Here is a 26,228-nt window from a genome sequence, read left to right as displayed (position 1 = left end):
AGGATAAGACAAATGGAGGAGAACCAAGGTGCCCCCAGTTAACAGCAGCCAACTTCCTGAAGCCAACACACAACTGACTGCAGATTCATGAGGAAGCCAAACTGAGATCAAAAGAATCACCCTGCCGAAAATGGCCAGTTTGCAGTATCACGAGCCACATAAAGGATTTGTTTAAGCCTCTCACTTTGGTGTGGCTTGTTATGCAGCAATAGCTAACTGAACTCTGACTGATACTTAAAATAAAAATCTCAGGTTCTTCTCTTGAAAAAAAAAAAAAAAAGTTGAGGTTGGAAATCCAGGATGGATATGGCATCTCCATAGTCATCAGGGACCCAGAATTCTTCTGTCTTTATGCATCACCATCTTTAGTTCATGGCTTTCATCCTCAAAGTTGTCTCATGACCCAAGATAGCTACTAGAGTTCCAGCCATCACATTTGTGTTCCAGGCAGAAAGGAAGGAGAGCAAAGAAGACGCTTTGTCTAGTTGAATTGGCCCCCTTTAAAAGATTTCCTGGAAGCCCCACCCAATGACTAGCAACTTGATTCTCATTGGCTACCTTTAGCTTTGAAGAAGGCTGGGTAGCAGAGCACATTGCCACCTAGAATACAATCAAGGTTACTGTTTAGTAAGAAAGAACAGAGGAATGAGTATCAGGAAGGCAACCAGGAATATCTGCCCCATTATGTGTGAAATCAAACTCCATGCCTACATTCCAACATACATCAGGATGCAAAACTGACCACATATCATGCTAATTGTTCAGAGTTCAGAGTGGTGGCTTTGACCTGTAATAACAACAAAGTGTAAGTTTCAGGCACTAGAGATCTAAAATTAGGGTATGTTGGTCTCCTGGACCCTTTTGCTATGAATACAGATGGAAGGGAAGTTGTCTTCTTAGAACTTGTTGATCTTAACTTGGCGCAGGTGCTTCCTCGCTTGCTTTCTATTTTTTTTATTGAGATGTAATTTACATAACATGAAATTCACTGTTTTAAAGGACATAATTCCGTGGTTTTCAGTATATCCACAATGTTGTGCAACCATCAGCACTATCTAATTCCAGAACGTTTCAATCACCCACCCCCTAAAAAAAAACCATGCCATTAGCAGTCAAAGCAGATGCTTTCTTTCATCCTTCCCCACCGTTCTTAGGTCCATGAGAGAGCCAGATTTGCCACTCTCGAGGCAAATAGAGGGTGCTTGAACTTCTTGAATGACATAGCCTCATGTCTTGGGATTCTGGAATATTTTTGCATCTTCTCAGGAGAGCCAAGGAGGAAGTCATGGGGCAATTCGCCTAGGGCCAAAGAAAGGAGGGATCCCCAAGAATGCTGCAGATTTAAACATGGCCTGCCTGGGCTGACCATGATCTGCCTTCCCCGTGGGAAGGGAAGGAGGCTCCACACTGAGTGGTGGGGGCATCTCCAACAGCTTCTGAGACTCCAAGGCACTCGGGGGCAACGCCCTAAGGTACAGCAGCAGCTCTGAAAGTACTCTGTTGTGACACTAGCTGTTGACAGGGAATTGTCAGATTCAGTTGGTCTTATTTAACGTTAAGAGGACGAAGGGGGTGCAGCACTCATTTATTAAAGGTCTCCTATGTTCCAAATAGAAACAGAATCTCGTTTTTCTACTCACAATCACCCTGGGCAGTAGCATACCCATTTTACAGAGGAAGGACCTGAGGTTCCCAAAGAGAAGTAACTTGCTCTGACAGAAGCCAGAATCTCAGACACTTCACTCTGAGTTGAAAGGCTCAGCATTTTACATTGTGCCAGGCTGCGGGCACCTGCAAAATGCCTCCTGACTTGACCCATCGCAGGTAGAACCACTCCCTGGAGTGGCCTTATAGTTGCCGCCTGTGGGGCATTTGCAGTAAAGGGGGCTTGGCTTAGCCCAGCTCTGGGCTTCCCTGTGCCGGTGGGAGCTTCGTGTGAGATTCCCCCTCCTTCTGCCCGCTTCCTACTCTTTACTCCTTGTGCAAAAGGGTTGTTCAAGGAGACTCCAGGATTGGGGTCTGCCTCGTCACTGTCACCAGGAGTCTTTTTTTCTGACTTGCCAGAGCTCCCCATCAGCCCTCGCCGTGCCTCTGGAAGCAAAGGGAAGGCAGCTGTGGGATCCTGGCTGAACAGAGTCCAGGTAAAGCAGGCTTGAGAATGGATGGATGGTGGGGGGAGGCTGGGGTGTCACAGGTCTGAGCACAGAGCCAAGGGGGCGGGGAGCAGCCAGGGAGGATTGTAGGTTCTGCTATTCGCTTGATTAAGGGGGTCAGCGTGTGTATGTGTCATCGAGGTGGGCAGGGAAGGGGAGGGCTGAGCGGGTGGGGGGAGGATATATATATGCTGGTGTGGCTGATACGGCGGAACCGAGCCTCACATCCGAAGGAGCCAGGCTACTGACAGCTCTCAGGTAGGCAACTGCATGCGAACCCCAGCCCCAAGACAAACAGCTGGGAGCCCGGGGCTCTCTCCTCACCCTCTCTTTGTCCAGGGTGGATGCCGCTGGCCTCCTAGGGAATTATTTCTTCGTTCGTCTTAGTTTCAGTGCTCAGATGGGGGGTAGGAGGGGAGGGCTGAGGTTTTTATCCTGAAGAGACGCAGAAGAAGAAAGAGCTGAACTTGGAAATGAGAAAAGTTTTGATTCCCCAGATGCGGCCCCTACTGAGAAAAGGTGGATGCAGGAGTGGGATTAGGGGAGGAGCAGGCACTGGGGCAGGGGACTTGCCTTTCAGGGCATCCTTGTGAGTGATTTTTCTCTGTGGCTGACTTCCTTTCTTTCCTTTCCCTCGTAGTGTATTCAGGCTGGTTTTCAACATACCACTGAACTTGATTTGGGTTTGAGTTTTTCTGTCCTGAGGGAACCCTTCTCCCTTATGCACTGAATAGAAATTGCTAGTAATGATGTGGGGAAAAGTGGGACCCGGGGCACCGTGCTCAACCAGTACAGTGCTGAACAGGGCCACTGTGTGTGAATCCCAAGTAGATTTCTGCAGGGATGACCTTGGACTCCCAGACCCTGAATTATGTGGCGGTTTCTTCTCTTTCTTTGCATGTTTCTCCTCCTGCCCACCTCTCCCACTAAAAGGTCTCTGAGGGTCCTGATGAATATAACGTTCAGAAGTCATCCAAACTCTTGCTCTTTCTCAGCCTCCTTTCTGTCTCCTTTGTGCACCTCTCTCTCTCTCTCTCCCCCTGCCCCATGTGTGTCTCCTTCCCCTCCCTTCAGTACCCCTCCCCCCATCTCACTCTGAACATGGGCAAGTTCTGGGGGAATTTCAAGTAAAGCAGGATGATTCGGGAAATGGACTATTTAAAGCAAGCTGCTTTGGACTTGAATACCCTGATCCTGGGCTTAAACATCTGTGTTTCGCTTCCTCGAGCAGCCCATAATTGCCCCAATTATAACCAATAACATTGTTCGGCAGACTAACAAAAGATGAGCTTTGCATGGCATTTGCCAGCAAGCCTAAACCAGAGTTTTCAACATAGAAGGGGGAAAGTAACTGCCTGGCTTCTTATCAAAACCTCCCAAAGAAATTGCTGCTTTCTCATTGCCTGTGGGTGGTTGCTCCTTTTTCGCATTTATAAAGTATGGCAGGGAAATATTCAATATACTTCCACTGATGCTGTGATACCTTTAACAGAAAAGATTAGTGTTCCTTTGGGCTTGCTGAGTCCTCTGCAGGCGAGGGTGCCTGCAAAGACTGTCTTCAACCACCGCCCTAGTAAAAGAAGCAGTTTCCACCGTTCTGCATGCTGCCGTTCGAGGGCACTGTGGCCCATCCTGGGGCTGTTTTGGGGGTGCAGCTCTGTTCTCCATGGGGCACGAGCCCCTGCTTTATCAGCTGAAGGCTGAGGGTACTCCAGGATTTAGAGGATGCAGGAGATTTTGCATTGTCAATGAAGGGAGTAATTGCAGGATTAGGCTCAAACCCGTGCTCTCTGGAGCCTATGACAGGAGCTGTCACAAAGCTATTCTGTATTCAATCAATCAGGTATTTATCATCTACACTCCACCAGGCAGAGAAGTGCATGGCGGGGGCCGGTGGATTCAACAGAGGCGACAATAACAGCCTTTTCCATGCGTACAATGATTTACATCTTCACGCTTTCACACCCATTATCCCCAGCAACAGCCCTGTGAGGTAGTGTCATTATCTCCTTGTTGCAGTTGAAGAAATTGAAGCTGAGAGGCTAAATAATGTGTTCAGGACTGAACTGGACTGAGCCCTGTGAGGACTGAGTCCAGCCCACCTGGCTTCTGCACGCCACCCCCTCAGGGCCCAGGGTGCTTACCAACTAATGAGGGGGGGCAGTGGGGGGGAAGGGGACAAACAATTAGAAGACAATGCAAGGCTGGCTGTAATTAAGTCCTAAATTGCACGGTCCAGACAGCAAGTGCTGGAGGGATTTGGAAGAAGGAACACATGCTCCAGAGATTCCAGGGGCAGGCAAAGAGGTAAAATTTGGATGGGTCAAGGGCTTTGGAGAGGGAGGTGGCAGCCAGGACAAAGGCACAGAAGGAGGGCAAAAGAATTCATTTTTATTGAAACCTACTATGTGCCAGGCAGTGAGCTAAACTTCTCTACGTGCTTATTCCTTGCTGATAAACCCCACGTTCCCTATACACAGTAGGGATGTGAGGTTTAGGGTGAGTGTGCTATGTTTTCATCAGCATGGTTCAGTGCGCCCCACCCCATAGCCCCACTGCTCCCAAAGCCCATGATGGAAACTTGCAATCTACCCATCACCCCACATCTGGAGCTACATCCTTGGGAGGGGGTGGGCCCTTCTCAGAAAACGGAGTCATCATGACAGCATCTTGCAGTGGCTTGAATGGCTGAGAATTCATTAAGCACACTGGATTTTTCTAAACACTTTTATTTAAATGCCTATAGGTGCTCCCACTGTCTAACATGAAGGTTTCCCACTAACCACAAACCGTGAGATTTGGGGCGCATCAAATTTGGGGGCAAGCTGATTTTTTCTGGGCATTTCCCTAGATAGGCTACTATCACATTCAGTCTTGACTTTCTGTGATCCTGTGGTTTTGCAAATATTGGCTGCTGCCTCAGCATTGCAGAAACAAGTTTTGCCAGCTCTGAAGGGCCTGGCTTGGCAGGTGAAGTGCAAAGCTTGCTTCCAAGGAGTCCAAGTCCCAGTGAAAATATCAGTGAATCACCACACAGCGAAGGCTCAGAGCCAGCCTCCCCTCTTTCCCCAACCCCGCACGCCCCATTCATCATTTCATTCATTCAGCCAAGAAACATGTGATGATCCTGACAGACGCTGAGTAGTGCTAAATGCGGGAGGAAGACTGTCAAACTGTCCTCTGCCTCCTTGGAACCCACATCCATGTAGCTGAATGCTAACGAGTGTAGGCTAATGGTCTGCAAAAGGATCATGGATGCCCAGCAACCCACTGGGCTTTGGGATATTAAATCCTTATTTTTTATGCTATTGCTCTTACTTTGCACTGTACTGGGTTTTATAATGTATAGAACTTATAAGTAAGTTGGGAATGTGTGCTCAAAATGGATTGCTGGAGGTACAAAGTTAAAGAAGTTTGAAGATGATAGGTCTAGATTCATTGCTCTTTTGCTTATTTGTATTTTTGAATCTTTTTGAAAGACCATTAAGTGATTTTGTTATAAAAGTACATAAAAGCCTTTTAAAAATCCATTTACATTATTTTGACAGTGTATGTGGAACCGTGGGCAATTCAAAGTTACGGGAGATCAAATTTAAGAGCGATACCTTTCCAAGGGCATCTGGGTAGCTCAGTCGATTGAGCTAGACAACTCTTGATGTCTGCTCAGATCTTGATCTCAGGGTTGTGAGTTCGAGCCCTGCATTGGGCTTCAAGCAGGGTGTGGAGACTGCTTAAAAAAAAAAAAAAAGGTGTTACCTTTCTAACTTTGTGGCAGCTTTGACAGGAAATGTGTCTGTTGCCCTGCCCCAGGTCCTCTCCTGAGCCCCAGCTGTGTCCACCTCTGTCCCGTGCTGCCCCGAAGCCACTGCCTCATGAAACCCTCATCTTTCCTCCCTGTTCCCTCCTTCCTTCTTGCTTCCTCTTACCAGGAGAGCACAAATATCTGGGTATTTATAAAATAAAAAATATTAACCTTCTAACCCAATTGCCTCTTTCTAGAGAAGGGGAAACTGAGGCCCACAGAAAGAAAAGCTCTTGCTCAAGATCCCACAGGTAACTACAAAGTAGAAGTTGGAGCCCAGGCCTCTTGCTTCAAGGCACAGGGCTCTCATTCATTGTTCACCAGCACCAGGCACACTTGGTCTCTGTAGGACGGGGGACTTGCTTTGCTCTCCACCTCCTCTATGCTCACTGCCTCCTTCCAGGTGGAAGCTTAGAGCAGAAGAAGGACCTTTTGGGATGTAAGTGCATTAGTCAGAGGAGGAAAAGACATTACAGACGCCTTCCTCAGTAATAGCTGGTAAACAAGCAAAATCTCAGTGTAGGAGTCCTGTCTGCAATGGGTCAAAGAAATGGGGGGTGTAGAAGATAAACCCTGTGCCTGTAGGCAATGAAAAATTCTTCTACAAAGGGGAGGCAACAATAAGGATGTCACAATCAGAGAGGGGAAGCCTAGGGTTCAGGTCCTTAGAAAGAATTCACTTACATGGAGACAGACAGCTGCAGAGATCAACGAGTAGCCTAGTGAGAGCATGAGCTTGGAAATCAGAGGGGCTTGAGGCTCACCTCTGCTGCTCCAAGTTACTTCTCTTCTTCCAGTCTCAGTTTTCTCAGCTGTAAAATGGGGATAATAGCACTTATTCCATAGGATGGATGCTTACAAAGCAATTAGGACAACACCTGGCACATCGTATTATGAATATAATAGTGATGGGATTACTGTTAAATACAAAGAGAGACTATTCCAGTGAGATTCCGCCAGAATCTGCCAACCTTTCTGAAGCAGAATCAGAATATAGAATTTATGGTTTCCCAGAACACACAATTTGATGTTCAAACACCTGAGGTTAAGCCCTGGCTCTGCTATTTATAAGCTGGATAATCTTTGGCAAGTTGCTTAACCCCTATGAACTTATGTGCCTCTCAAAAAGAGGTATATTATTTTCTTTAAATTTTTTCATGTTTATTTATTTTGAGAGAGAGTCAGAGCACGAGCAGGGGAGGGGCAGAGAGAGAGACACACACAGAATCCGAAGCAGGCTCCAGGCTCTGAGCTGTCAGCACAGAGCCCATCACGGGGCTCAAACTCACGAACTGCGAGATCATGCCCTGAGCCGAAGTCTGCTTAACCGACTGAGCCACCCAGGGGCCCCAAAAAGAAGTATACTATTAACCCTAGATGATAGGGTTTTATATGAATATGAAAAGCATTCGTTACCTGTAGAAGAGCAGTATCTTCACGCACAGTTGATGAGAACAACATCTACACATATGTGCCTCTATCAGGAGGCCCCTCCTCCCTTCTCCACTAAAAGCTCCAAAATTACAGGCTTTCTCATAGGTCACGAGACAAAACTCAATTAACTTTTTGCTTCATACGTAATCCTCCAAACAGATAAGCAACTAATTATATTGCCCTTGGAAGGAAGATTACATGCAAATAGATTAAGGCTAACACACAGTGGTATTTTGTCTTCATAAACCATGAGGCACAATTAAATTTAGGAGGTGTCACTACTGAAATAAAAGGTAATTAAACATTTCTTTATTCAATAAGAGATGTCCAGATTATAGTATCACCACATGGACGTGTTAGCCTGAGCGTGGGTCGCCAAGTGAAATACAAGTAAATACAGGTAAAATTCCAACATATTCCAGGCAGTTTTATCTTACTGACTGTCAGTACTGTGCAATAAATGGCAACCACCTGTCATGATCCCCACTGTGCAGGTGAGAAGACAAACACTCTCGGAGGTAAGATAATTTGCCCAGAGTCGCACAAAGAGTAAAGATGAAATATAAATATAACCCATGAATTAACTAATTCCTCACCCTCATTTTATTTTTTTTTATTTTTTTAATTTTTTATTTGAGAGAGAGAGAGAGAGCATGCACACGCGAGTGGGGGAGGGGCAGCGAGAGAGCATCCCAGGCAGGCTCCATGCTCACATGGAGCTTGATGTGGGGCTTGATCTCATCACCCTGGAATCACGACTTGAGCTGAAATCGAAAAGTCGGACGCTCGGGGCGCCTGGGTAGCTCAGTCGGTTAAGCGGCCGACTTCGGCTCAGGTCATGATCTCGCGGTCCGTGAGTTCGAGCCCCGCGTCGGGCTCTGTGCTGACGGCTCAGAGCCTGGAGCCTGTTTCAGATTCTGTGTCTCCCTCTCTCTGACCCTCCCCCGTTCGTGCTCTGTCTCTCTCTGTCTCAAAAATAAATAAACGTTAAAAAAAATTAAAAAAAAAAAAAAAAAAAAAAAAAGAAAAGTCGGACGCTCAACCAACCGAGCCACTCAGGAGCCCCACTTGCCTTCATTGTAATTGACATGAACTTGTACACAGAGCTACAAAAAAAAGCATGTAGATGTTGTTGAGATTTCTGACAAATGAAAAACTTCTACTGAGTTTTTAATACAGTTCAAAATCTAACTTAACCTAGAATGCAATTGTACTAGGTGTTGTGAGGAGTATACCAAAGGGTACAAAATATGGTCCCCTTTGTAAGGATTAATTAGATTTACTTTGAGCTTTCACTTACATTGATGTCACTGAAATATCACAACCAGGATAGGCCTGAGATGGGCATATGTGGTCGGACCCATTTTAAGGATTCTTTGAATTGGAGGGAATAAATAGCTTTGTGTGTGGACGGTTTTTGCATAATAGGTGGAGTCACTTTTTCAAAATGAGGAGTGGGAAGGACACAGAGGGTAGGGTGGTTGGAGACTGGAAGAGCGACGTATCAGGGACCAGCCGGAGGGCCAAGCTAATGCCAAGTAAATTCGACAAGGTTTGCCAAGTGCCAAACCAAGGACAGCTCATATTTTACATGCAGGGAGGCTCTCAAACACATTTTACACGTTAAATGTCCCAGGAGCTCATCTTCTTTCTTCACCTCACCCTAAAAACCCATTTACCCGGAATTTGAGATAACAAACATCAATCAATCCACCAGGCATTTCCTGAATGTACAAGTAGCCGCAGTTAATGAGGTTCATGAAAAACCTCAGCTGGAGAGCATTTCATTAACATCTGTCACAACTTATCAGCTCAGCCTATGCAAACATTATGTATTGCAATTGTGTATTGGGAAGGAAACAGTCCCTTTTCTCCTAGCCTTCCCTTTCCTCTGTGACGTACAGGCACTGCCATCACGTGGCCATAGAGGGCACAGCCATGCCATTCTGGACAAGTTCTACACAAATGTCCCTTTAAGTAGAATGACTCAAGAGTAGTAGATTAAGAAATGTAAAGGCAAGTCTCAAGTTAAACAAAAGACATATGCAAGCAGTCCTCAAAAGAGTCTGTAAGTGTGATGAGCTTCTGTGGCTGGCGTACCAACAGCTATTTAACCTGCAAATTTACCATACAACACTATTCCAACGATGCCCTCACAGCCATTTGTAACCAGTCTTCTGCCACAGCAGGCATGGGGTTCCAGATTAGGATGGCATCTTGCCTTGCTCTGGAACAACGTGGTTCCCACCCCTCCCCAGGGGTCTTGAACTGAACAATTAGCTAATGGACATGTTGTCAGTTACACGGGTCCCGAAGTGGCTCCTGTGCCATTAGTGGGGCCGATGCTCCTAGACACTCCTCAACTCTATGGTAACTAAGAACAAAAAGTGTTCCTAAAAGTCTCCACTGTCACTTATCAGACTTTCTGAGCACCTCTTAGGTGCCTGTTCACCCTGTGCTGGGTGCTGGAAATACAGAGAACCATAGAACATGGTTTCCACCCTTTAGGAAGTCACAGTCCAGTGGGAGAAATAAATACCTAAGTCGAAGTTTACAGTATAATGTCATAAGTGCCATGTGAGAGACAATGATAGTGTTATAAAGTGAAGGCTATGTACTGGGGCTCTTTCTTTCTTTCTTTCTTTTCCTTCTTTTTTTTTTTTTTTTTTTTTAAGTAGGCTTCATGCCCAGCACAAAGCCCATCATGGGGCCTGAACTCACGACCATGAGATCAAGACCTGAGCTGAGATCAAGAGTCAGACACTTAACCAACTGAGCCACCCAGGTGCCCCTGGGTATAGTTCTGGTTATGTGCCAGGTGCTATTTTAACTGCTTACAAACATCAACACATTCATCATCATATGAGATAGGTACTATTATTGTCCAGTTTTTACAGATGAGGAACTGAGAGGTTGAGTTGCAGGTATGGAATCTGAACCCAGTCACTCTGCAATGATGAGCAGGTAAGAAAATCACAACTCTATCACACAGGTCTGTTGTGCCTGTTTGACAGGCCCCTGAGGCTCTGTGCCTTCCCACTGTGATATGTTTCACGATGCCATAGAAGCAGAGGAGATTCATCTAACTCAGACCAGGGGTTAGAGATGGCTTTCCAGAGGGGATAACTCTTGAGATGTGTCAGAAGTTTGAGGTGGAGACAACTAGTCTGTGCAGAAAGAAGATCATTTGCCAAGATACAAACGCATTAAGGACAGGATAGAATTGGGAGCTATACATGATTCGCTAGGACCGGAAGAGACAGCAGGGTGAATGATAGGAGAGAACGCTACAAAAAGCAGGCAGGAGGAATACTAAGTCCCATTGGAGGTTACAGATTTATTTTAAGTATGAAGTGATGGCATCAGATGTGGACATGGCTTGGTGGGAGGCCAGATCATTAGGTGGACTAATTAGGGGTCATCACAATAACCAAGGCAATAAGTCTCAATTACAGCACTGGCCCTTGGGATAGAGAAGAAAAATGCGTATGATATGTTTATTTGTATAGGTGTTTGTCTTCATTGTTCATTAGCCCTGGACATCCCATCACCTGTAGGATAAAGCCCAAACCCTTTTGATGGCAAACAAGACATGGTTCCATCTGGACCGAACCTCTCTTTTTAGCAGGGAGCTTCCCTCAGGGAGTGTGGGCAGGTGGCCCCAGTACATCGGCCTGTTTGCCTCACAGGCTGTGAGCCTGACTCTGCCTCTCCAAAGGCTATTTCTCGGGCCGCTCAGATGCCCTCTTCTTTGTCCTCTTGGAAAACTGTCATTCATTCAAAACCCATCTCAAATGTCACCTCTTTGACTTAACAAACACTAGGATGCCTGGGGGGCTCAGTTGGTTAAGTGTCCCACTGCGGCTTAGGTCATGATCTTATGGTTCATGAGTTCGAGCCCTGCATCAGGCTCTGTGCTGACAGCTCGGAGCCTGGATCCTGCTTCGGATTCTGTGTCTCCCTCTCTCCCTGCCCCTCCCTTGCTCACACTCTGTCTCTCTCTCTCTCAAAAATAAAGAAACATTAACAAAATAAAAAACAAAACACTGATTGAGCATCTTTTAGTGGACATCCTCTTGGTAGGAGATGCTTGGATGACACACAAGAAGGGCTGGGGGAGTCTCCCAATATGGCCATTGGGTGAATTCAACTGCAGGATCCCCTTCCTTCTCTTATTGACCCTCTCCATTCCACATCCATCTTCTCCCAGGGCTTCCCGGACTTTAGCATGTGTATGGATCCCCTGAAGATCTTGCTAAAAAGGCAGATCAAATTCAGTGGTTCTCGGTTCCTGCCTGAAATTCTGCATTTCTAGCAAGACCCCAGCTGATGTTGATGCTGGACTGCAGACTGCATTTGAGTAGCAAGGCTTATACATTTTCTTAGTTTTGTCTGATGAAAAAGCAATCAAGGCGATAATTTTTATTTCTCTACGCTGGACTCTGTTGAGGTAAAATTTACATATAGGGAAATGCACACAGGTTTTGGCAAATGTATACCCCCCCTGCGACCTATACCTCAATCAAGAACATTCACAACATTGCCAGAAAGTTCCTTTGTTCCCTTTCCATTTAATCTTCCAAATACAGATGTTTCTACAGGGACCCAAAATGATGCAGTCTAAGGAAATAGCTTTTTGATTCAGGAGGCTTGCTCACAGGATAAATTTAAAGAGGAACAGGAAAAACCGCACATCTTTCAGGCCATCCTACATAAAAATTATACACTACTGGTCCAACTAATAATAATTTGAGCTATTATCTTAGTGTCTTTGTTCATTTTTCAATAAATAACTCCACATACCTGGTCCTGTGTTTTGGATGGCCTCGCAGGGTGGACATACTGGCCCTGTGCTCAGGAAGCAAGCTCACCTCTCGCAGGGGAAACAGACAAGGAATCTGGGAGCTTCCTGGAAGAGCAAATTCTGGGATGTGGGGCTTTCCTGGCTGAGGCAGGGAAGGCTGGGGAGGAGGAGACAAAGGACACGAGTCATCCATGAACCTCACTGCACATGTCTCACTCATGCACGGCACTTTGCCAAACCTCCTTACAGATCTCATCTCTTCGCAATGGCCCTATGACGAGACAGGTAGCACTATCCCCCTTTTACAGACATGAAAACTGAAGCTTGGAGAGGTTGTCTTACAGCCACAAGTTAGTAAGTTGCAAAGTGAGGTCTGTATGCCCCTGGAAGTGCTTGTGCACGTCGAGGCCAGCTAGGTGGCAGGAATCACAGGGGTGCTCCGCCTAGGATCCCAGACACTCACCCCTGCATGAACGGTAGGCCTGGCTGGCAGGAGCAAGCCTCTTGTATCCTTGACAACCCGCTCCCTCCTGGGAGGCGAATCTTGGGCCTGGCGCCGTCCCCTCTGGTGGCATCCCCTGTGTGAGACCCCCCCAGAAAGGCTGTTCTAATTGCGGCGCACCCTCACTTCTTTTAGTATTTTAGCCCCCTGCTTCCTGCTCCTGCACCATGAAAATCCTGCTTTGTGACCTCCTGCTGCTCAGCCTCTTCTCCAGCGTGTCCAGCAGCTGCCAGAAGGACTGTCTGACCTGCAGAGAGAAGCTCCGCCCAGCTCTTGACAGCTTCAACCTTGAGGTAGGCCATGGAATGCCCTCCGTCTTCTTCTCCCTCCTTCCTCCAACCCAGAATGAGAAATTAAGGCCTTGCCCAGGGGGCATGTGACTCACCTGGTGCCACGTGGTGGATAGGAAACAGATGCTGACTTTAGCATCTTCTAAATGCAAACTCTGTCATCTTTCCCCTTTTCCACTTCAAATAAAGACCTGCCTGTGCTGCCATTTTGTTCCCATTATTAAATAATGCATACTCATTTTAGAGAATTTGGCAAATTCAGAGAAGTGTAACAGAAGAACGTTACTTTAATCCCACCTGTCAGAGAAAGAGTCCTGGTTTTTCACTTGCTACATTATACCAGGATAATTTCCTCATGTTATTAAACATGATTTTAAGTTCTTTCTTTCTAGGAATACAGTATAATTTGTTTAACTATTCCCCTCCTGTTTAACATGTACGTTGCCCTCCATTTTTGATATTATAGATAATTCTACAGTGAATACCCAAATGCTCTCTTATATTTTAAATTTTGTTTATATTTTAAATTTTGTTTTGGTTTTTGGTTTTCCTAGGTTTTTTTTTTAATGTTTTATTTATTTGTGAGAGAGAGAGAGAGAGAGAGAGAGAGACAGTGCAAGAGGGGGAGGGGCAGAGAGAGAGGGAGACATGGAATCCGAAGCAGGCTCCAGGCATTGAGTTGTCAGCACAGAGCCCGATGCGGGGTTCAAACTCACAAGCCATGAGATCATGACCGGAGCCGAAGTTGAACACTTAACCGACTGAGCCACCCAGGAGCCCCTATATTTTAAATTTTTAATTTGAGGTTCTAATCTGGCATTAAATTTCTTTTCCTTAAATAAACTTTTTCAACTGCTTTCATGTCAGCCTAAAGAGTTATTCCTCTATTAAATCCAACATAACTCAATCATTTTTTCTTTGTAGTCAAACTTCTTTCAAAAGATGTCATAATTCAAACTCCTCAACCGTTAAAAACAACCAAAAGTAACTACTGCTCCTTAAGGCGAGTGTACAAATATAGAACACATATTTACATTGGGCTAGCTCACTAATGATGAGCAGACACAGGCCCTACAGACCCAAACAGCAAGCTCTTCCCTCGCCTGCTCAGTGGGTTTCTACAGCATCATGAAGAGCATCCCCAGATGACCCATCCAAAGTTGGCCCGTCCTCATTCATCCATTTTGGTTTTCTGTATGCTGAGCACAGGGCCAGGCCAAAGGGTCCAGGAAGCAGATGGATGGAGTCTGCAACCAGTGGGAGAGAAGATCCCACAATCCCTTCAAGAGGGCTTAACTACTGGATGCTGGGGAAGCACAGACTGTGGACCCCAACCCAGACTAGAAGGACAGACGGGACTCTTGAAGGAACTGAAGTCTCTAAGGAAACCTAAAGAATGGGAGCGAAGAGGCAGAGAGAGGGTCCCAGGTGATAGAGAGAGTGGGGAATACACGTTCAAATGCCTGTGCCAGAGGGAAGTGGCATTTACGGAACTGAGAAAAGCTGAGTTTGGCTGGAACACAGAAGGCCCACAGGCTTTTTCCGTGCAGCCCAGAGAGGCTTAAAAGCTCATCTAAAAAAACACTTTGCCCTAGTCTTAGTAAGGAGAGCGGCCAACTTGGTTTACATGTAAACCAATGATGAGTTGATTAAGCAATAATCTGATCATCTCCACACTGCTAAATTCTCCATCTGCAGCCTAGACAAGACTGAAAATTATGCACAATGCTGGAATCTCTAGCTTTCATGGCAATGCTTTGTTTTCCCCCATCAAAGAAAGCATTAGGACTTGAAAAGATATCTGTACACCCAGAGAGTAATCTACACTTGCAGCCCTCACCCCTTTGGGCTGCATCACTTCTTATCTGCTCTCTCAGAGGTCTGGAGCCAATTTGCAGGTTTCCTCCTCCCTGTCCTCTCCCAGTCAACTCGGTGAATTCGCCTGGTTCTCTTCCCCATTCGGATTCATTTTTTATTACCTCCTGGTGGGTTCCTGTTTCCCTCCCCACCCTCTAAACCTAAGTGATCAAGATTCGGAATTCTTTCCTCCCCATACTCTCTCCTTCTGAGATGCCATCCCTGGACCCCAGGCCTTCAGCTCTCCCCAGGCTGTAGGGGACTCCCAAAGGTACATGCCTCACCTCCTCTCTGCTGGGCTCAATCACTTTTCATAGTTCCTGGGAAATCCCACTTTCCCTTCCCGGCCTTGCTAAGGCTTCAGGAACTTGCCCCACCATCTCGCACATGCCTCTCCCTTCATCTTCATCCAATACCCCTACTTCAAAACTCAGATTAAATTTCACCTGTGAGAACACTGTGCTGATTCTCCACCTGCCCCCAAGAGAGCCAGCCCCTCACTCCTTTGTCTTCTGACAGTTATCCGTATCTGCTACTCTCTCACCATAATGTGTGAGCTTCCTCTTCTGATTGTCCTGGGTATCCCCAGCATGCAGCACTGAGTGTGGCACAGAGCAGTACTCAATAAACATGTCCCATGGAAACTGTAAAATTGCAAGACCCTTAGTCTCCTAATAGGTCCATCCACTGCAGACGCTGCCACATTTTCACATTGGTGTCTTTCAAAGCCATTAAAGAATTTGTTTTCATTCCTCCATAGCATGTTAAATCTCTGGGGTCCTGAAAACGCTGTTAGATACTTCTTTGAAACAAGTTAAAATATGGCCAGTTACAGCCTCATGGTTGAGGGATAAATGCTTCAAAGTGCCTGCTGACCTTCAGAGGACCTGACGGCTGCCTGGCTGTTTTGCCTCTAGTTTGTATTCACTTTTAACCTATTTTCAAACGTTTGATGAAATGCCTAGAATGTTGGCAACCACACCTCATTTCCAAATCTTGCAACCTTTTTCCACTCTGTGAATTATGGGGGGTGGGGGGAACTTAGATATCTCAGCAAGGGTCACCTTCCCAATCCCTCCACTAAGTTATGTATTACTGAGCAATTCCTAGGATCCCCTAAGTTCTTGGTTTTATCAAGAAGTTCTGCATTTCTCATTCCAGGTCAATGGTCCAAGTATGGCTGGCTTTTTGTTAGACTATAATTTTGGTCAGTAAATGACTCATACACTCAAACCCACTGCAATATCTTGGGCTCCTTCCACCTAATTATGAATGGCACTTACCCCCTCAGCTAAAGTAGAAAAAACAAGATTCGCTGAGTCGTTTTAGAGACAAAGGAGAAAGTAACCCTCAAGGTCTGGGGAAATTTACCTAAAACTCCCTGGAACTTGATTAATAGCAAAAGAAACTAACTTCTCGTAGTGCTTTGTATCTTCATTACACAAAAACTCTTCCTAGTTAATTTGCAGTAAGAGTTCCTAGCATGTTTTTCTTTTGCACTATTCATCTGCTTGCCAATTCGTGTTAGCCCTCAGATATTCTAGAACAACCTCCTAAAACAAATAGCTCCCAAATGTCTCTTGGTCAGAGGCGATTTGATTCTTTAGTGGCAAACGCTTGACAATATCAATGAGCTTCCTCGTTTCCTTCCAGTGGGCTCATGTGCCTATTTCCCTAATGTTTGATCTCAGATGTCCAAATGGCCCTTTGCTCAGTTTCCCCACAAACCCAGCTTTACAGATCAATTTGGCACCAGTCTGAAACTTTCCAGATGCTCATCCACACTCTGGCTTAATATAGAAATGTCATCAGTGTGGGCTGCGAAAATGTGTCCAGCTCACTTAAGAGGCCATTATCCAATCTCTGGAAAGAGGCTGGTGGGTCCCTTAGACCAGAGTGTTAGGCATTAAGCTCATATGCCCATCTGGCGCCACAAATGCTGTTGTGAATTTGGATCCTCCACATTTGCCCCAAACCTTCTCCTAAATCAAGAGTTGAGATGATTTTGTTAGTACCTAATGCATCTAACAGTATGTTGAGTCTCTGTACAACCTATGCATCTGGTTTGATCATAGAATTGCATTTTCTCTGATTGACACACAATCTAATTACCATCTGGGCTTAGCAACCCAGGGGCTCATAGAAGATCTAATAGCCTCTAGGTTTAACAACCTCCACCTGTTCTTGTAAACTGAAGGCACAGAACAGTTCAACAAGCATTTGGGGCTCCTATACTGTGAGGATTGGACCAAGTCCGCTCAAAGTCCTTGTTGGTGCCAAAATTTGACACTTCTGCTGGTTTTCCCAATACTATTCATGCTTTCCCTTTTATCCTGGAAGGTAGGATTCCTCAGACTCACCACTGTGGACATTTTAAGTTGGTTATTATTTGTCATGTGGGGCTGTCCTGTAGGATGTCTACTAGCATCCCTGACCTCTACTCATGGGATAGCAGTAGCATCTCCCCCACCCCCACCCACCGTATGACAACCAAAAATGTCTCCAGATATTGCCAAATAGCTCCTGGGAACAAAATTGTCCCCAGAGACACCCACTGCTATACAGTAATAACCCAATAGGATTTTGATCTGAAAGAACATCCTACAAATTGGTTCTACCTAGTTTTATTCAAAATATTTCAGGAGCAGGCTAAATACAGACCCCAGTAACCCTTTCTCTGAAGGAGACTCTGACCACTTCCATGATGACACCTTCCTCAGAACAAGTTCCAAAGCAGGATTTCTCACAGTCCAGCCTCCAAATCACCTGAGTGTTTGTTAAAAACGAAGATTCTTGGGCCCCACCCTTGGCTTACTAATCAGTGTCTCCAGGGGTGTAGTTTAAGAATTTACATTCTAGGGGCACCTGGATGGCTTAGTTGGTTAAGTGTCCGACTCCAGTTCAGGTCATGATGTTGTAGTTCATGGGTTGGGCTCAGGTCATGACTTTGTGGTTCACAAGTTCGAGCACCACATCGGACTCTGTGCTGACAGCTCAGATCCGGGAGCCTGCTTTGGATTCTGTATCTCCTTCTCTCTCTCTCTGTCCCTCCCCTGCTCACACTCTGTCTCTCTCTCTCTTTCAAAAATAAATAAAAACATTAAAAAAAAAGATTTTGGATTCTAGCAAACCAGTAGCAATTCTTAAAGAACACTCAAGTTTGCAGGTACCATTGTTTTAAACTCTGCTATCCCTACCAATGGAAGTTGTCTATCATTCTTTCATACCCAGTGACATTGTGGGTGTGAAAAAGTTGGCACTGATGATATTTGTTCTGTCAGCATCTCTGAGGAAAATCTAAATTGCAAAGACATGCTCAGAAAGCCCATGACTTGTGTATCAACAGGGACCCCTGTCACCACCTATGGCTAGCAGGGGGCCGTGGGGGAGGGCTTGGCAAATGATGCACCTTGGAAACTTTATCAGTGAAGAGGAATGGCACTCCCACTGGATACGGTCTCTTTCCCCACTCTGACCCAACAGAAAATGAGTAATTTTCCCATTAGAACGTTACCTTTGGTCTCACAAGATCCTTACTCTTGCATTAATTTCCACCAATTTGTATTGCAAGCACACAGAGCTCCTGGGTTGGAACTCAAGACATTTGGTTTCTTGTTCAGGTGATACGTTGTCTAACAGTATAGTTTTGGACACATTACCGAACCTCATCATAACATGCAAACATGGACTACGTCAGTGGTTTCCAAACCCAGGCAGATATCAGAATTACCTGAGCTTTACTTGTAAAAGTTAAGTTTTTTTTTAATGTTTATTTATTTTTGATAGAGAGAGACACACAGAGTGTGAGTGGGGGAGAGGCAGAGAGAGAGGGAGACACAGAATCTGAAGCAGGATCCAGGCTCTGAGCTGTCAGCACAGAGCCCGACGTGGGGCTCGAACTCACGGACCGTGAGATCATGACCTGAGCCAAAGTCGGACACTCAACCGACTGAGCCACCCAGGCACCCCTGTAAAAGTTAAGTTTTAAATGCCAGTGCTATTCCTCAGGAATTTAACTGGCTTTTGAATTCTGTCTTTTTTAAAGTTGAGATGATTTGGGGGTGCCTAGGAGGCTGTCGGTTGGGCGTCCAACTTCAGCTCAGGTCAGGATCTTGCAGTTCATGAGTTTGAGCCCTGCGTAGGGCTCTGTGCTGACAGAGCACAACTCAGAGCCTGGAGCCTGCTTCAGATTCTGTGTCTCCCTCTCTCTGTCCCTCCCCCTCCCCCCCTCTCAAAAATAAACATTTAAAAAATATTTTTAAAGTTGAGATGATTTCGATTCACACCCAGACCAAGCAGAAGGGCAGACTTAGGGTAGTGAAAGTCTATTGGATGATTAAAAGTAATACTGGATGATTAAATCCACCTGCTAGAAAGAGAGACCTAAAGTAACAGTGGCTCAAATAAGACAGAGATTTGATTCCCTATGCAGAAGTTGGGAGGTGGACAATACAGGGTTGGTATTGTGTAGCTCCTCCACATCACCCATGTCCCAGGCTCCTTCCCTTTCTGCTTTATCTGTATATGGCTGCCACCCTCACATGGCTTCCATACCCTGAGTCACCTCATGGCTTCAAGATGGCCAGTGGAGCACCAGCCAAAATGTCCACATTCTAAGCAGGAGGCTGGAAGAAGGGGAAGAAGAAGATTAAAAAAGGATGCTTTTCTCAGATAAGTCAGCCCCCTACTTTCCTCAGAAGCCTCACTTGGTCACTGCCGTTTATATGTCATTGGCCACCTCTGGCTACAAAGGAGACTGAGAAACATACATGTGGCCTTGGGGAGGACAAGTGTCCTGTTAGTAAAGGTATCCTATGTGCATTGGCAGTCTCTGCCCCAGAAGGGAAGGTAGGCTTCATTCTTTACAAATTGTGTTTTAAGTGCTAGTCAGACACTTTGGTGGAGATACCAGACAGGGATCAGAGAAGTGTCTGGAGTTCGATAGATATCAGATGCTGGACATATAAACCTGGGATGCCCTAGATGAAATGACCATGATCACAGAAATGAACAGTCACCAAGAGGTAGATTATAAAGAGAGATGAGAAGAAAGAATCTTAAAGATAGAACACAGGAGGAAGGTGCATAGTCTGAGAGGTGAGTGCAATGTCAGAGAATTTGGGGGAGGGTGTGGTGCACATTGCCAAATGCTGCAAAGTCAGAGAGAATGAGGGCTAATTGGATCTGGTGACCAGAATTCACTGGTGGTCCTGAAGAAGGCAGTTAGTGGAAGATGAGGGTGGGAAGCAGATTTCAAGGACATGAGAAAAAAATTGAAGATGCTGAGATAGAAGCATGAGTGCAGACCACATCTTGGAGAAGCCTGGTGAGGACAAAAGAGAGTCAGGGTCAGGGGTGGCAAGGGGTTGCGAGAGAAGTAGGATTGGAGGAGACATTTTCTAGGGTTTGGTGGAATGGCTGTAAGGTCTGTGATATAGCTGCATGCACATCTCACTCTTCGGTTAGGGGTCAGGTTGGAAACCTTGCTCATATTGGCATCTGTGCCTCTCTGAACACCGGGGCGAGGGTTTTGCTCCCCAGATAGGGGGTACTGGGCATGTACACCAGTCTTCTGATGTCCTGCAGCTGTCCAAAGAGAAGCTGCAGTGGGATTTTCACAGAGAAGCATTCGAGGTGAAGCCAAAACAGCAAACAATAAGAAAAATTGGAGGTAGACGCTTCCAGAAGACCCAATCAGAGACAGGAATGTGGGAGGCAAGGCCAAGGCCAGGATCAGTTAGGAGGAACGTGGAAACAGCATGGTCAAGCTGTTGGTCTAGAGTAGAAGTGGGAGATGCCTGGAGAGACAGAGCAGTGCCCGAAGTTCCCAGGGGCCTGGCAAGTCTAAAAGATTGCATCTGATGGCCCCTCTTCCCCACCTGGAACCCAACTGCCCAACCTACCTACATCCCAAAGGGTCTTGACCCTCATTCTCTAGAGCTGATGCACAGATAGTATAATTAGAGTATGTGGGCTAAAAAATGAACAACACCAGGGTTCGTCTTAACACAGTGGCCTTAAAATAGCCTTGCAGATTTCAGCACATGCTTTGACATCCCCAATTTCTTAAGCCAATCTGACCTCTCTCAAGCCAAAAAGAGAACAAAATAAAATTCTTCTTTGTGGGTGCCATGAGTTGTGTTTGGCTTCAAAAACTCAACGAGGGCTCTGTGTGTAGTTTGGGGCACTCATTCTGCATTAACTTTCTGTGTCACCTGGGACAAATTAATCTCACCTCTTTGAGTCCCAGGTTTCTTCCTTTGTGACATGATGGAGCTTGGCCAGATCGTTTTCTGTTTCTTTATAACTTGGAAATTCTCTGAACCAAAGTAACTACTGAATGGTGACTTAATAAAGAGATGCTTCTGAAGCATTTGTATTGGTATCGATGTAAATTTTGTATACAATAAAAGACTACTGGCACACCTGGGTGGCTCAGTCAGTTAAGCGTCCGACTTCGGCTCAGGTCATGATCTCACAGTTCATGAGTTTGAGTCCCACATCGGGCTTTGTGCTGACAGTGCAGAACCTGGAGCCTGCTTAGGATTTTCTCTCTCTCTCTCTCTCTCTCTCTCTCTCTCTCTCTCTCTCTCCTCTCTCTCTCTCTCTCTCTCTCTGCCTCCCACTCATGCTCTCTGTCTCTCAAAAATGAATAAACATTAAAAAAAAGAAAAAGACTATTTCTTTGGACTAATATAATAGGCATTCCTGGTCCTCCTCCCTTCTCCCACCTCTGTCTTTGCAGGTGTGCATCCTTGAGTGTGAAGGGAAGGTCTTCAGCAGCCCTCTCTGGACTCCATGCACCAAGGTCATGGCCAGGGGCTCCTGGCAGCTCAGCCCTGCTGACCCAGAGCACGTGGCAGCTGCCCTTTACCAGCCAAGCGCCTCCTCCGAGATACAACTGAAGCGAATGCCTCGCATCAGGAGCCTAATCCAAGCCCAGAAAGGGACAGAGCCCGGCATGGATGAGACTGGAGAAATGGAGCAGAAGCAGCTGCAAAAGAGGTTTGGGGGCTTCACCGGGGCCCGGAAGTCGGCCCGGAAGTTGGCCAACCAGAAGCGGTTCAGTGAGTTCATGAGGCAGTACCTGGTCCTGAGCTTGCAGTCCAGCCAGCGCCGGCGCACTCTGCATCAGAATGGTAATGTGTAGCCGGAAGGGGAGCCCCTCCCAGCTGCACCATCCACTTCAACCCATGAGTGAGTTGGGCACGAATGAGCTGGGGGCCAAAGGAAACCTTATATACCCAACTGTCTTAGCCTTCCTCCTGGGCCTGGAAGCACATTAGCCCCCAGCCACATACACACACCCTACACCACCTCAAGGTGTTCAGCCTCTGGGAGGCAGGGGAAGTCAATTCACCTCCCTGCCTCCTACCCACCCTTTCTCTAGGGAGCAAAGATTTTCCTGGGATTACTCCTTAAGGCTGACCACTGCCATTTAGAGATTGGTTACCATGGGGATAATAGTAGCATGTTAAGATAACTAATTCCTCTATAGCTCTCCAGCAGCTCAGTTACTATGGGGACAGTTAAGTGGACCAATCCTCCTATCCGGTTGCCATAACAACCATTCAATTCACCTTTCCTCAGAGACTATCTCTAAGAACCAATAGCTAGACCTACCTTTAGCTATCTGCTGCCTGATTTCTGTGGCTGTGCTGTTGCTATTTCACCTTCAGAGACAGCTTAGCTATCTCCTCCTCTACCCCCTGTATCTCAAGGTGCCTGGATTCCACAGAAAGCACTACACTTTCCCACTCTCCCCCATCAAGGAGTTCTTGTTAGGACCAGGAGTTACACTTTCTGCTTTTCTTTCTTCCACTTGTCATCTGTCCATACTGCCACCTTGCCAGAGATGGACTGATTTGTTGATGTCAATGGCATCATTACTGAGCAAGCCTTTGAGGATTTGGCCCAACTGACCCAGTAGTTTTAGAACAGAGACTAAGAGATCATCATCTTTCCTCACTTTCTTCCCAGAGGCCATTTTTGTTTTATTTTGTTTGTTTGCCTGCTTTTATTCCTCTCTCCGTCCTGGCCATTACTCCCATGGGAATGCTTATACGGATACTAAAATACATATCAGATAATAAACATCAAAAACCCTAGTTTATTGCCCAGTCATTACAAACTCCACTTTCCTCAGCCCATCAACCTGTATATAACTTTGAATAGCATAGGAAACTAGCACAGTGGAATTTTCCAAAAATCTAAGAAAATCCCACCCATCAAGTATATGTGCCTTAATTCATATTTGGGATTCTGATTATCTTCAGAGCCTCATACCTCTTCTCTAACAGTCTAGAAACTTACCCTAATGGAAAGAATTAACCAGTTGGTCAAAAACATTCCCCAAACATTACCCAAGTGGGGGGGTCTTCCCTGACTCAGAAGCATAAAACAAAAAAAAATGTCTATATGTGCTGTTTTGTTTTGCTTCCCGTATGTCAAAGGTAGGCAGATCATTAATAATCTTGATTCAAATGGGGCGCCTGGGTGGCTCAGTCGGTTAAGCGTCCAACTTGAGTTCAGGTCGTGATCTCACGGTTTCTGAGTTAGAGCCCCATGTTGGGCTCTGTACTGACAGCTCAGAGCCTGGAGCCTGCTTCAGATTCTGTGTCTCCCTCTCTCTCTCCCCTTCTCCCATTCCTTCTCTGTCTCTCAAAAGTAAATAAATGTTAATAATCTTCATTCAAAGTATATTAATACAAATGTTAATCTTTGGCACCCACACTTCAGCATGGAGGCAGCCCACATAGCTCCTTGCAGGTAATCTGGTTTGCAACAGGCCCATTGCCAAATACAGACATATGTATTAAGTTGTGAGGAGAAGCCTGCCCTGTATATTTTAGCAGAATGACTAATTTCCGAAGGCCCTGAATTAACCCACGCCATTTTTGAAGTCATACTCTTGGATCCTTAACCAACACCCTATTTCTTCCTAAGCCATATTTGCACATTACCTAACTCAGTATATCCTTCAGAAGTGGCATGGATTGAATTCTTTCAAATCTCAGACATTTATTCTTCTTTAAAGTGGCTCTTAAGGGACACTGAGGCTCTTGTCTAATTCTGAACCACAACCGTTTTCTTTACCTAAAGACAGTTTAAAATCAATTACATTAGCAGGAATCAATTTATTTAAAAACAGAACAAAAAGAAATGATCTCAGCCCCTATTCAGGCAACTGATTTTCCCAATTTTCTATTAAGCTTCCCACTGAGAGGCACTGAAACATAACTGGCAACTAGCCTCTGTCTGCTGCTTTGCTCAAGATACGAAGTTCTTGATGGAACCATTGGAAACGTTAACCAGTTCATGTTGGGTATTATTGATTGCTCTCCTTCCTCTTACTGTAATGATCTCTGAATTTCCTTTTTGCACACATTCATGGTAGCTGAGTTCCAATATGGATACGTACTTATGAGTCCACAACAGGCAGCTTAAACCTTGTCTTCACTCACCTACACGTAGCCCAGCGAGCCCTACACATGCCTGAGATTTCTCCATCTTGGGAGATCCTGTTGCCAGGGCTGTTCTGGACTTCTGAGATATCCAATACTAATCTATACTTAGAAGGTTAGAGGAAGTAGGGCCACCTAACAGCGAAATGGGATAAAGAGCCCTATTTAGAATGCGTAATGATGTGTTAGGAAAGAGGGACATGGCGGTCCAGTCCTAGACAGAACTGTGAAAAGGGGTATCTACTTACCATCATTTTCCCTGTCCCCACACTATGTCTTATGCCCCCATCCCCTAACCGTTGTAGACAGTGGAAAGTGAGCAGATTCATTCATGGTGAGGAATTAGTGAAACTTGGTTTAAAGAGCCATAAATGAGAACACTATTTAGCCTCAAGAAATGAATTAATTACTACATATGGATTCCAAATACTAGGGATAAGAGAGCTGTTTCTGGGCATGGGGCCTATGTTATGCCTTTCAAGTCCCAGCCCACAGACCTCCTCTTTATTCCGTGAGTCCTACCGGTAGACTCAAGGTGTATAGAAGTTAGGGAACCCTACTTGCTGTTTTAGTGGCTATTTATTCCATTGATAAGCTTTTTATTGCCTCCCTTCTATTGCTCAGTCACCAGGACAAATAGGATTGAAAGGTCAGGAAAACTACTGAGTTTGCCATTTTAATCATTTCTGTCTCCCCAGGTCTCCGGGTGATCCCCAAAACAGCATGTCTCCAGCCCCAGACCTGCCGGCTGGGAATCGGGATTCCTTCTTCCCCAAGACACTGAGGCAAGCTTTGCCTCCAGGTCTCCACCCCAGGGTGGAGACTCTCCCAGTCTGTCTTTCCCTTCCCACTCCCCCACCCCGCCCCCATGGCATGTTTCATGATAATCTTGTTGCTACATCAGAGTGTATTTTTGTAATTCCTCCAGCTAACATATTGACAGCCCCATCTTTCCTTCTCACTTCCCTCTTTCCTCTTCCAGGGGTGGGTCAAAGGAACAGGAAATCAAACCCGGGGTTTTGACTTGTCACTGCCATAACTTGTTTGTAAAAGAGCTGTTCTTTCTGGCTGATTGTTTTAAACAGATATTTCTCCATTAAACTTCTACTCAGCAAACAGTTAATAAGTTGGTTGGCTGTATGTCCGTCTGAGGAGTCTGAGAAGCCCAGACTCCAAACACACCATCAGCGCTGCCTCTCTTGGGAAGGAGAAGCAAAAAGCACATGGCTCTGCTTTATATAAAGCACGACAGGCAAGAACACGGAGCATAAACACTCCGATTGCACTGCATCTCCAGCAAGTGCATGAATGGATGAGTGGGGAGGGGAGAGGCAGGGTGCTCAGAACCTCCGGGTGCCTGTCAACATCACCCAGTGGCGGGTTGCTGGTGGAGACACAGAATCCACCCCCAGTTTCTGACTCAGAAGGAATTTGCATTTTTAACAAGTTCCAAGTGATGCAGATCTTGCTGTTTTGAGACCACTGGATTAAGACATGAGGAAAAGGGCAGAGCCTAGATGAACTCGCTGATGTCATGTTTATCTCCAATTTAACACGAAACATGTCAAGGTGTAACTGTCAGGCGAAGAAACATATGGTGCACCCAGACAGGGCAATTGAGGAGACTCAAATGTCTAGAGTGTATACTGGATGATGGGAAATCAGTCAGGAGGGTAAGGAGCTCTGCTGGGGAACTGGAGAGCCCTGCTGAGCTCTCAGTAGGGAACCTTAGCCATTCAGACACTGCAGGAAGGGCTAGGTGATGCAATCCCCCAATTTCTCTGTCCTCCAGCCCTTCAAACCCCAGTCTGTCACCTGTGGGTCAAACCCAACTAGAAGCTGGAAAGTTAGGGAGTCTGTGCATGCAGCCATAAAGGTGAGCCTGGGAAGTACAAATTGAGAATATGTAGCCCAGAGTCACA

General features: G+C 45.9%; 1 protein-coding gene across 3 annotated transcripts; it reads left to right on the top strand.

The window, feature by feature from the left end:
* Nucleotides 1-1,789: 1,789 nt before the first annotated feature.
* On the top strand, nucleotides 1,790-25,854 carry PNOC (prepronociceptin). 3 transcript variants are annotated; one of them, XM_060653679.3, is made up of 4 exons: nucleotides 1,790-2,141; nucleotides 12,831-12,988; nucleotides 21,588-21,981; nucleotides 25,005-25,854. In XM_060653679.3, the coding sequence occupies exons 2-4, from the start codon at nucleotides 12,863-12,865 to the stop codon at nucleotides 25,088-25,090; spliced, it is 606 nt and encodes a 201-aa protein (XP_060509662.1). In that variant the 5' UTR covers nucleotides 1,790-2,141; nucleotides 12,831-12,862; the 3' UTR covers nucleotides 25,091-25,854. The 3 variants fall into 3 exon arrangements, with proteins under 3 accessions (XP_060509662.1, XP_060509661.1, XP_060509663.1); XM_060653678.3 differs by lacking the exon at nucleotides 1,790-2,141 and adding an exon at nucleotides 2,149-2,411; XM_060653680.3 differs by lacking the exon at nucleotides 1,790-2,141 and adding an exon at nucleotides 2,149-2,411 and having other exon boundaries at nucleotides 21,588-22,039; nucleotides 25,005-25,853.
* Nucleotides 25,855-26,228: the final 374 nt, after the last annotated feature.

This window comes from Panthera onca, chromosome B1, assembly GCF_046562875.1.
Source record: "Panthera onca isolate mPanOnc1 chromosome B1, mPanOnc1 haplotype 2, whole genome shotgun sequence".
Classification (NCBI taxonomy): domain Eukaryota; kingdom Metazoa; phylum Chordata; class Mammalia; order Carnivora; family Felidae; genus Panthera; species Panthera onca.
Note: the sequence above shows the minus strand (reverse complement) of the source record. Positions and strands in the feature narration are given on the sequence as shown.

Bases quoted from the DNA above. Each gene is read 5' to 3' on its own strand.
- PNOC (XM_060653679.3), top strand. From the start codon at position 12,863: ATGAAAATCCTGCTTTGTGACCTCCTGCTGCTCAGCCTCTTCTCCAGC. The intron at 12,989-21,587 runs GTAGGCCATGGA...CTGTCTTTGCAG, and splicing joins TTGACAGCTTCAACCTTGAG to GTGTGCATCCTTGAGTGTGA. The intron at 21,982-25,004 runs GTAATGTGTAGC...CTGTCTCCCCAG, and splicing joins GCGCACTCTGCATCAGAATG to GTCTCCGGGTGATCCCCAAA.